The sequence below is a fragment of the Bombus huntii genome, chromosome 13, assembly GCF_024542735.1.
Source record: "Bombus huntii isolate Logan2020A chromosome 13, iyBomHunt1.1, whole genome shotgun sequence".
Taxonomy (NCBI): Eukaryota; Metazoa; Arthropoda; class Insecta; order Hymenoptera; family Apidae; genus Bombus; species Bombus huntii.
This window is the reverse complement of record NC_066250.1, coordinates 2766229-2777320: the sequence shown is the minus strand read 5'-3', so window position 1 is coordinate 2777320 and position 11092 is coordinate 2766229. Positions and strand designations below refer to the sequence as shown.

The 11092-nt window shown below is 37.2% G+C and overlaps 3 protein-coding genes across 11 annotated transcripts in view; 1 reads left to right on the top strand and 2 right to left on the bottom strand.

Moving 5' to 3' along the window:
- Nucleotides 1-487: 487 nt before the first annotated feature.
- Nucleotides 488-4006, bottom strand: LOC126872411 (acetyl-coenzyme A transporter 1). Its single transcript, XM_050632339.1, has 8 exons — nucleotides 3150-4006; nucleotides 2797-3086; nucleotides 2560-2714; nucleotides 2293-2486; nucleotides 2042-2226; nucleotides 1849-1966; nucleotides 1546-1761; nucleotides 488-1470 (listed from the first exon to the last, which is right to left on the bottom strand). Exons 1-8 carry the CDS (start codon nucleotides 3357-3359, stop codon nucleotides 1291-1293), a joined length of 1548 nt encoding a protein of 515 aa, XP_050488296.1. The 5' UTR covers nucleotides 3360-4006; the 3' UTR covers nucleotides 488-1290.
- Nucleotides 4007-4271: 265 nt separating this feature from the next.
- Nucleotides 4272-11092, top strand: part of LOC126872408 (host cell factor 2-like) — a 26264-nt gene continuing 19443 nt past the window's right edge. The window contains exon 1 of one of the 5 annotated variants that reach the window (XM_050632334.1): nucleotides 4272-4343. Coding sequence is in view for 2 of the 5 variants with exons in the window: in XM_050632330.1 (XP_050488287.1) it covers nucleotides 4379-4386 (8 nt within the window). In the remaining 3 variants the exon portion in view is untranslated. The other 4 variants (XM_050632330.1, XM_050632335.1, XM_050632331.1 and 1 more) reach the window with 4 other exon arrangements.
- LOC126872412 (uncharacterized) lies at nucleotides 4484-9469 on the bottom strand. Of its 5 annotated transcripts, none has more exons than XM_050632343.1 (8): nucleotides 9381-9469; nucleotides 6580-7712; nucleotides 6385-6510; nucleotides 5986-6090; nucleotides 5622-5862; nucleotides 5250-5435; nucleotides 4801-4949; nucleotides 4484-4727 (listed from the first exon to the last, which is right to left on the bottom strand). In XM_050632343.1, exons 2-8 carry the CDS (start codon nucleotides 6849-6851, stop codon nucleotides 4565-4567), a joined length of 1242 nt encoding a protein of 413 aa, XP_050488300.1. In that variant the 5' UTR covers nucleotides 6852-7712; nucleotides 9381-9469; the 3' UTR covers nucleotides 4484-4564. The 5 variants fall into 5 exon arrangements, with proteins under 5 accessions (XP_050488300.1, XP_050488299.1, XP_050488298.1 ...); XM_050632342.1 differs by having other exon boundaries at nucleotides 7788-9396; XM_050632341.1 differs by having other exon boundaries at nucleotides 9069-9396.

The following is an 11092-nucleotide window of genomic DNA, read 5'->3' as shown; positions in this document are numbered from 1 at the left end:
CGATTAAGTGAACCACCTTTCACCGACCACCGATCCTGTCCCGTAAATATCTGCTTTTAAAAAATATTTACGTGCAAATGCTAGATAGTACTTAAATGCATACTACGAATACCGTTTTATCTCTTCAGTTCCTTTCACGATGTGATAGCATATAAAATAAAAAAATGGCTATCAAGCCGCAGAAAGATAACTCTTTTTCTATCATCCCTATTTGCACTATCACATTAAATTCTACGCGATGAATTAAAAAAATATGGATATGGTAAAAGCAGAGTAAAGGTAGAATACTTTGTATGGAAAACTTTTATTAACATTATGTATTCGCACATAATAAATTACAACACCCGTTCGCGAACGGTCGCAAATTTTATCGTTAAGTTATCCAAACCCAATCGAAAGTACAGATATGTAGTAAAACAATGCAATATATTGCAACATTACATCGTAATTAAAATCACCAATCTTCATGGAAGGATGAAGACATAAATAGAAAAAGACACAGTTTTATTTTTTTGGCATATCACTAGGTATAAACGACATGCTACAACCAAAATCATCAGTGCTCTATTTAAATAATTGTACAATGAATGCAGTACTTGTTCGATGTTGTTATTGTGCTAATATATGAAATAATGTTATAAAAATTATTCATATAAAATTAGGTATCAAATCTTCGACAAATACCGCTTATTATTTGTTACATTAAAAAAAATTAAACAAATAAGAACACGAAACAAAAAATATTGTGAAACTAGAAAACAATTCAGTTCATGTTGCGTTGATCAAATTGGAACACTTGGTGGACGTGTAAAAAATCACCCGAGCACGCAACCGATACGCGATCAACACACGCGTATTTACTTTGTACAATTTCTAGAGATGTACGAGAACCCAAAAATATCGAATCGGGTTGGGTTCCCGAAAGTATCTCATAATTCGGTACTGTCAGAATACCTGAGAATTTCGAAATTCTCCAAAATTTAAAAATTATATAGAGTAGAATACGAAGTAAAAATAATAACGAAATATATCATAAATATAAAATTTTATTATAGAATATTATAATTTACTATATAATTTTATAATTCTCGAAAATCCTGATTTTTTCAAGAATCTCGAAATTTTCAGGAATCCCGACAGTCTCGAATTACGGATACTTTTGGAATGCGACTCTTCTCGACTCGTCCCGAGCATCGGGTTTCCGATATGTTCGAATTTTCGCACACTTCTAACAATTTCGTAATAATTGCAGGTACCGTATTAGCAAACTGCAACACAAATTCAATACTGTTATCTGTTCTGCTTCGAAAGAATAATTTTCCAAGCAGACATCGGTCTTGTTTGTAACAGATCTATTTTCCGTCGACCCCATCTGAGCCAAGCAAATCCTATAATTAAGCACAAGATACTCTCTATGTAATATCCATCAAATTGCATATTACAAGCACCATTATGCGTGTCCATGCAGAGCTGAAAACGAAAAAATTTTGTTTTTAAAAGCACCTTTTAAACAATTATCTATAAGCCGAAACAACAGACACCAACCTCCCTTTCCGAAATTGTGCTACAGTCATTTGAGGGATCGGTGCTGCATTGTCGATACGTTAAAGGATCAACGAACCAAAGAGCTGCCGTTGCTGGCCAATTAGCTCCGAGATTACTTAATGTATTTAGTAATGTCATGTAAGTACCACCAACAGCTGGATCGCTAATCTTTGCAAAAAATGCCATCGATGCCACGAACATACTACTCGTGAAAACCTGTGACAAGCGAAGATGATATATATGTTTTTGTAATCGCTTACCATCATTAATCGAATTATGGTTTGTGTCGTGTCGATATCTCACCTGGTGTATCAAATATAGAGCAATTAAAACTATGAAGTAATAAGCTGGAACATGTCCCCCTGTTACGATATATGGTGTCACATATACCAAAACTGCTGCTACTAATCCAAAAGCCAGTCTAGAGAATCAATTACAAATATTTATTATATGCCTATTTGGAATATTCTATTTTATACATTTGTCTTCTAATCACCTATAAGGCATTGCCATTATGTATACATCCATGGGCCTTGGACCTACTGTATACTTTGATATTGCTAATGGTAACAGTATTTGTAATGGAATCATAGGCACAGCCATAAGAGCAAACTTTTCTTTTGGTATACCAGCTTCTACTAGCTTCAAACCTGTTACAGCATCACAAGCAGAAAACCCTATCTGCAATTGATGCAGAATTAAATTATTATTACTAATATAAATGTGAATTTTATTATATTTACTGACCTTAGCAGTTAACAAAAATATAATGATTGTTTTTATAGATGGTAATTTGACGATATTCCAAAGTAATTTGTATGCATGTTTGATATCTGTATTCAATTCTTCGTCTTTGTGCATTTTCTCTGAATCTTCATGTTTAAACAAGGCAAGTAAAGTGGTAATAATTATAAATATCCATCCCCAGAAATAAAGAAAATCTATAAAAGTGAATAGTAAATCACAATTGTGCCTATGTCAACTTTTTAAATATTAATGCTCAAATTACTTTACCAGGCAGAGTCAAAATGCCTTCGTTGGAAGGTGTAGATCTTAAATAACTGTTACAAAATTCAGGGGATTCTAATGCCATAAAAAGTACATAACCAATAAAATATCCAGCAGTTTGTCCTACACTGTTGCAAGTTGATGCATATCCCACGTTACATCTAAATATATAAAACAGAAATATAGACTTATTGAAGCTACTATTAACTCATTTAGTCTTACAATTATAAATTATATCTATACCTTTTTAACATGGTCAGTGCCCATCCATCTACTACAATATCTTGAGTTGCAGCCAAAACATTTAGTACAAAAAATATTACAGTCAACATTTCTATGTTTGGTTTTATTGTTTTACTACCCAACCATTGATTTACATGGCTGGATAATAGCAGCATGAAAAATCCCATTAAATATTGAGTTGGAATTAGCCACGTTTTCCTTCTTCCAAATCTTTGTGAAAACACGGAGTCTACTATAGGTGCCCAAAACAGTTTCAAAGAAAAGGGCCATTGCACAAAACTAAATTCAGCCTGAAGGTACAACAACATTTGTATATTATTTGAAGCAATTCCAATATAAATCTAGGAAGTTACCTGCTGACGATATGACACATCTCTGTTCTGAAGTAACATGGGTATAGAACCACATAACCCCAATGGTATTCCTTGTAACAGATATAAAAATAAAAGAATAGCTATATTCTTTTCGTCACCTCGTACATCCGAACGTTCGTGGACATGCTTCGACTCGTGGATCCCATCTTCCACGTTGTCATCCTTATTCATTTTCCTTCTAGTACCCATGAAGAACGATATGAGAGATCAACAACAATCTCATGCACCTTACTTTTTTAATCTCCGCGGTAATCGATGATTTTTTTATGCGAGCGTCGACTCTTTAATTTTTAACGCTTACTTTTAACAACGTTATCAAGCATCCCATGGATTATGCGATAATTATCGATATATTGTTCCAAAATGCTCCAACGTAGATCCTCCGATCAAATGACATACAAACATTTCTGAACGAGAGAGTCACTCACACAATAACAAAATGAATTATTTATCTTATGACAGTTGTATCACTATTGACGTAGTCATTGCCGATATAACCTTAACTTTACATATATAAAACGATATTACACTTGTACGAGAAATTGACAGACGAGGTTCTAGTAAAAAATAAGTATTCCCAAGTATTTTACATTTATATTACGAGCAACAGCAGCCGAATAGTAATGAACTCAAATTGTTTCGTTTTTATCAAAATTGTTCAGCTGAGAGTCATATACAAAAGTTCGCAGCAACTCGTAAATGCCACGTTGTTTCTCATTAAGGACACGTCAGTTATATTCTGTCTTCTTCAATCTTAAAGCCACGTGTGAAACCTTTATTGCTAAAACTAACGATTTGATAGAAGAGCAAATGTATATACACTGGGTAAATACATATGTACGAATCGTCAATTCATTGCAATGCTTATATAGAAACCCGCCTTTTACTGAGGCCGATATTTCTAGGTATAACAGTAAATTACTAACGGGATTAGAATACTGTTATTTAAGAAAATAACGTTATTTAAGAGATTCAAGAAATTATGTAATATTATGTGTGCCCTCAAACAATAACTTATTAGCTATGGAAATTATATAATAGAGTATTGTCAATCGTATTTGGCGGGGATAACTACGCGCATGAATGGCACCCCACTATTATACACAACACGTGTTACGTGATTCCATTCGTAGAATTTAGTCACAGTTGCCTGCGGGCCGTCAAGAAGTTGAGGTATTGTTTCGTTTTTATTTTCTAAGTTATCAAACATGCATACGTATGTATATTTTGTGTTATATTAGTTTTATTCCTGTATTTTCATATGGTTTCTCCGTTTCCATGAGAAATGAGTATAATAATGATAGTGTTTCGTATCAGCGCAAAATTTTACGCCTTTATTTTTTTGTCGGTTTTTATATTTAGAAGAATATCCAGTTACAATTCTTTGACAAATTCTATAGTTTAAGAACAGATAGATTCTTGCTTGTTTTAATTTGTACAAGAGTACAAGTAAATGCGTTGCAATTGTCTCCATTCACGGCAACAATGGTTGCCGCTCTTACTAATCTTCTAATGCGCATATTCACAAGTTCATCGTCGTGTACATTGTCTAGAAGCCTGTAATAATATTAAAACTTACGGAATTTTTTCTATAGCTTACTGTAACAACAAAAAACAGAAATATATATACAAATTCTTAAGACGATGTTCCAATGCTGATATTTCTTTGAAAAAGTTAGCGTCCTTCTTACGATTGATCCAGTAATTCTTTTGAATCTCGCACGTAACTCTAGCTACACACGTCGGCGAGAGAGATACTTTGTTTCCATCTTCATCATTCTACTTAACGATAACATAGTATGATATATTAAAATGGAACGCGTAATTAGAATTAATGAATGAGAAATTACAATAGAAATACTGTCTAACTATGGAGAATGGTAGTAAAAGTAAAAAAGCATGATTTAACAAACTTCCATCAAGGTTTCATTTTTCTACTCACATTCTATGAAAATATACATGTATACTAACATCTGCAGTCTATTTATATCGATTTGCTACGAATTGGTTCTTCAGAACCAATAGGTACACTCTTTCTCAATAGTTGGACAGAATATCGTTCAAATACGACTAAACAACCTTGGTAACGTTACTTTTCAAGTTTGTTAAAATGTAATTCATATAATCATTTCTGTCTTTGATGGACAAACTCGATCGTTTCTTTCTGCCTGATACAACTCCGAGCGGAAGAAGAACAGGATTCGTTGCTAAAGCGGCGGCTGCACCAATTAACGCAACACCTGCCAATGCCTTTAAAGCGACGGCCTAATGCAAATAATAGCAATCAATAATCCGCTAAAAAGTATGGTGAAAATGCGGTCTTGAAAGAATTGAAGCGGATTGACGACACTATTGTCAAACTGTATCAACAATTTTATCGTCAGCACTGTTGAACGTGTGCAGGCCTCTTTAAAATCAGATCTCGATTCGTCTCTAAAATTCAACCATTACCTTCTGCGCGTTAATATTCGGATGGGGAGGAGGATGTCCATCTGGACGATTTGGCTCCACAGATCCGAATTCATCGCCATTAGCGAAGGTCCCTGAAATTCCATAATCACCTCCGTAACCAGTTGGTCGATTAAAGCTATATCCTCCGAAACCACTGCCAGCATAACCATATCCTCCGCCGGAATCATAACTACCAGGTTTGCGTGAACCTTCGCTCCCATAACTCGGTCGTGGACCAAATCTAATAATAATCGTATGAGATTAAATTAAAAGTTAAGAAAGAGATAATCTACAATTATTTTTCAAATATTTTATTTAAACGAAAAAATGACGTTTCATAGGCATCAATCTAATGACTGCTTACCTATCTCCTGTATGACTTCCTTCGTAAAACGCAGTTCCAGCGTAACTTCCACTTCCGGGTCTTCCGCTTAAACTTGGTGGTGGTCCGTGAGTTTGCCAGCCGTATCTGCGTATGTATTATGTTTTTGATAGAAACCGTAAATTAATCACACGATACTTTACCAAGATTGGGTACCTTTTGCTTAAAGCAGAAATAATGAACAGTAGACTACATAACTGCACCAAAATAAAATAGATACGAAAATAATTCATTTTCCACAATACATTATCATTCAGATAATGCCATTCGAAGTGAAGTAACAAAGCAAAAGTTTTATTCGAATAATTATTCGAACTCGAATTTTATTCGATTACTTAATTGTGCCCAATCCTGCATTGTAATACTAATTTAAAGAATCACCTATCAGTGGGTAAACGTTCAGCAAATTTAGTTTGATATCGACCGTTGTCCACAGGGATCCTACTGTGATAGGAATCAGGTCGCGTTGACGAATTGGAACCGTATCTGGATCCGCAGCAACTGAAACTTGCACGTTTCAATTCATCGTGATGTGAACGTTTCAAAAATGTAAAGATTTTTATTGCAGTACTTCACTTATCTCTTGAATCAGATTTCAATCGCTGATTAATATTCGTTCGTGAATATTTATCCAAATTCTTTTGTTCATGTTGCGCGTTATCAGACACTACTCTATACAGATATGGCGTCTTGGAAGAATTTTTAGCGCGTACGACGTCCGTCAACAGTTTATCTTTCGTGAGCTGTTTCTTAACGAATTCAGGAGCCGCGGCGAATTCATTATTGTCCGCGAGTGCACAGCAAAGAACGCTAGTCGTTAGCAGAGCGCAAATGAGTCGTTGCGACATCTTAATAAAAAATCTACTTAGGTAACAATTCGTTGCGAGATAGTAAAATTTCTAGATACGTTTTAACGTAAAGACTGGGGAAACAAAAGTGCTTCTTTTCCACGAGTTTCACCTCTTTATATAGTGGCCACGCATGGAATATTGTCGCGAGTTTGTCCTTCAGGACTGGCGGCTCTCTTTCTAAGCTTTCCTTGCATCGTCGTTTCAATTGGGAAAATTATTCGATAAAAAATACATTGGTTATAGTTGATAAAAATTCTTATTTTAATAAGAATTTTTTTCTTTAACTTTCGTATTTGCATTCTATTTTCATTTATACTTCGTATTCGTATTATCTTGGATAGAAAAAATTTGTGTGTTTAGTTGCGTCTCTGTAAATCACGAAGCATGACCAAGAGATGTGTACGAGCATGCCGGTGAAAATATAAGTGTCACGAGTGAGCCAACAATATCCTTACCGTCACGCTAAGGGTTTAATTAACGTCCATTTGTTACTACAGTTTTAAGTGAAATTTCACATTCTGATAGAACAAGGAACAACAGGTCAAATCTTGAAAGCGATAGACACTCGCATCTATCGCTTTCACATTAGCGCTGGATCGTGTTTGCGTTCTTGCTAATGCGCTCTTTAATTGCATGTACATAGTTTGGTTGATATTATCATTATTTTCTTGAAAGTTCAGGAAGCGTACACATTAGTCTTCTTTTTACTTTCCCATGCATAAAAAGAATTGCATCGTGTCAGTTTATTTTCATCGTACAGACCAAATTGGCAATTTTCTTCGTTCTCTTTATTTGGAACTTTTCAATGATTTTTCCCACAACTTTCGACAACGTCATGCATCAATACATTCGCTGGTACTGAAATACAAAGACAGATTGACTTGATCCTCATTGAGGAAATTTTAGATAAATTAGATAAGAAAGTGAGGTGACTTGGTTACGAATCCGATCTGTTGGCAGGGACCTTGTATGAAATATTCTATCGTGTACGATCGTCGATGAATCGAAATTTCGTCCTTTTAATATAATCGGCGTTACAAAGCACAATGGAGCAATCTGTTCCGCCTAGATATTTTTTGTGTCGGTGATTGTCGATCTTAGTAAATGTATCCCCTTACAACATAGTGCAAAATTTGTCTGTCCATTGTGCGTGAACCACTTGCAAGGTTGAAGAGAAGAAAACGCGGGTTTTAAAAATATGACGAAAGAAAGCAGTTAGAATCACCTAATTTACAAGGGAAAAGATCCGAGAGGTCAAAGAGCGTAATATGGGGGCAATCTTGTTATTTTGATTGTAACTGACGAGCTTTCTGGGGAAAAGTAGAATGGCGAATCGAGGAAATTGCGTTGAAAATTCTAACAATAACGAAAAGAACTGTGTATAAGGAAAACGAAGAAAATAAGGAAGAATTTCACAATAATTCAATCATTTAACTAAAAAATACTCGAAAGTACTTGAACACTTAAATTCGATAATTGTCTGGCTGAGAGAATCAGAATAGTATACGTCAGTTCGCTGCTAGTTCTTATAATACTGTATTCTACGTTTATATATTTGCGTTTATAATCATGTTACAACTGTTTTTCGTACTTCTATACATTATTCCTTCTAACAGCTCAAATTCTCCAAACTTTGACTTAACGTCACTGTGATTTTCAGCCAGTTGCAAGGCTACCAATGCTACTGTGACTCCGTGTACAGGTTCGTCATGGATCTGCGCGTATCACCTCTTCCCAGAATACAGCTCGATTTACTTAAAATCGAAAGACAAACGATGGCTTTTAGAGAAAGAGATCCGCTACTCGTGGCGAGATAGAAAAGCTAGCAGAGAAAAGATTTCTGGTCTATGCAAAGGGAGTGAAGAGCGGGCAGAGACATTACGGAGCTAATTTGGAGAAGAAAAAAAAGGGGGAAAGGTCGTGGATGGAGCGGGATGATTCGTTGCACGAACGAGGAGGAAGAGAGAAAAGAAAGTGGAGAAAGAGGAGGTAGAGCAGGGTCGGCGGGGTGACAGGAGAAGACACGACGAGTAACAAGAGATCGTGGAATGGAGCAAGAGTGGAGTAATCAATACGCATTCACACGCGGTGGCTAGCATCCCGTTTCCATGGAGACCGACGCTGGCGCATGTGCAATTTAACCAACCAACCTCATATCGTCATAGAAATTTACTCAGACACAATTCTACCCCTGTACAGCGCGGAGCTACTAACCAACAATCTTCGAATCTCTTTAAATCATCCCTACGATACATATTATAATCCACGTGCATCTATGTACGCTTGCACTAAAAACAAAATGTACAGCGATCCGAATGTTCGCCAATTTGAATCTTCTTCGACTATAGTTTCCAGCGAAACGTATCGGCGTTCGTTAGGGCGACGTGCACAACCTTGAAAAGTCTGAGTTGAACACCGTGCGAATAGAATTTTCTTATTTATTCCCGTATTACAACACCCACAAGCAGGAAACAAATTTCGCTCCTCTTTTTGGTAGAGACTTTAAGAAGGCAGGTGATACTGTACGATTGTCCTCTTGATGACGCTCATGCTTGTGTATCGTTGCCACCGTGGAATACAGTAAAAGCGTTCGACACTCGGATGTTCACCCCCTGGCCGAGTCAGAGGGGATGGAAGCGTTGGAGTTTGCGGGTAACAGGGGGTGGTTTTCCTATAGGCGCCTGCGTCGAGTCCTCGATGACGACTCGACGAGGTAGGTGCTCGACCCGGACGCAGTACGGAAGAAACGTCGAGCACGCAGAGTGCCGTCCTCGTGACACATCTTAGCTTTTCTTTTCTTTTGATCCATGGCAACAAGGAAACGTGGCGAAGTTTGCCCGGTGAATCACTCCGTCGAAGATTGATCGCGGTGATCCCACGGTTTGACGAGATCACTACGCGGTACCATGAATCTCCCGTCTTTGCAGTGAATCGTAAATGAAGAAGACGTTTATCGGAGCCGAGGCAAAGATTATCAATGACTCGATGCCGCGGCGAGATAAAAGATGCATGGAATTTCTGAATGGTACTGAATGACCCGAGTGACACTTCGTACGTCGTGCGCCAATAGAACGATCCTTGTCAACATTGGCAATATCTTGGCTGGATATATCCGGTGCTGGATACAGTCAATATGTCGCGGTGAAGCAGTTTAAGGATGAACCTGTCTTTTGTCCGCCGTGTGTTCTGTGTAAACTCGAATACCGCGGTCGGCTGGATTCTTGCTCACCGTGTCACACCTGCCGTTGGGAACAACAGGTTGAAAGTGGAGTTTGTGACGATTTGAAGAGATCACTGGCAACGAACCGGAGATTTCGTTGTTGCTTCTGTTAACCGTTCTGGGCCACGTCATTCGACAGATTCGAAGGTCTACCAATTAGACGATGCGTTTCCGCCGAATCAAAGGTTAATCGCCGAGGAGCATTCAGCGATGTTCTTACCACCGTAAAGGCAGGCTTAGTCGCATTTAATCGTCGCTTGCATGTGGGTCACAAGTTGCATTCGCCAAAGCTAACGAGATAGAGGGTTTACCGAGTAGAGAGGTAAGCTTGTTAAAATTGCGTTACCCTCAGGCATCCAGCGTTACCGGCTACCTTTATAATTAATTCGTTCTTCTTAACATTTTTCAAATGTTCCCGCTGCTCGTCCTTGTTTTCCGCTCCTTCGAGATTTACCGTGGGTCGAAGTAGCTGAAAACATTGAGGTCTTTTGTCTCTGATACTTGGAACTTTGTCGCATGCGATATTTTTCTTGTATAAATCCTTAACGCGAAATGTGAACAATAAACGACGTTCGAGATGGGAAACGAGTTTAAACGCGTAGCTCGAATGGTTTAAAATAGATGATATTTAGAAATTATGAAGTCAGTGAAGTTGAAGTCACGTGGTGAAGATGCGGTTTACGGTGTCCTTAACCTCACGGAAAATCAATGTTCTTCACGTAATGTTAGCCAAGTATGCTGTTCTATCTTCTTTATAAACCATGATACAAAGTTGGACATTGTTCGAATAAAATTTTATTCCAGCAGAACTACGAATAAAATGAAGTTATTCGAGAATAACGAGTAACTTTTTATTGAAATAAATATATGAAACAATATACGTGACACGACACCGCGTTATACTCGCGTTATAACGACAAACTGAAGATTCAGTTCTTTAACATTATCTACAGCACGCAACGGGAGATTTAAATTTGTGCGATGCATAGACTAAAATTTGAGTCTCAAGCTCGTGGTA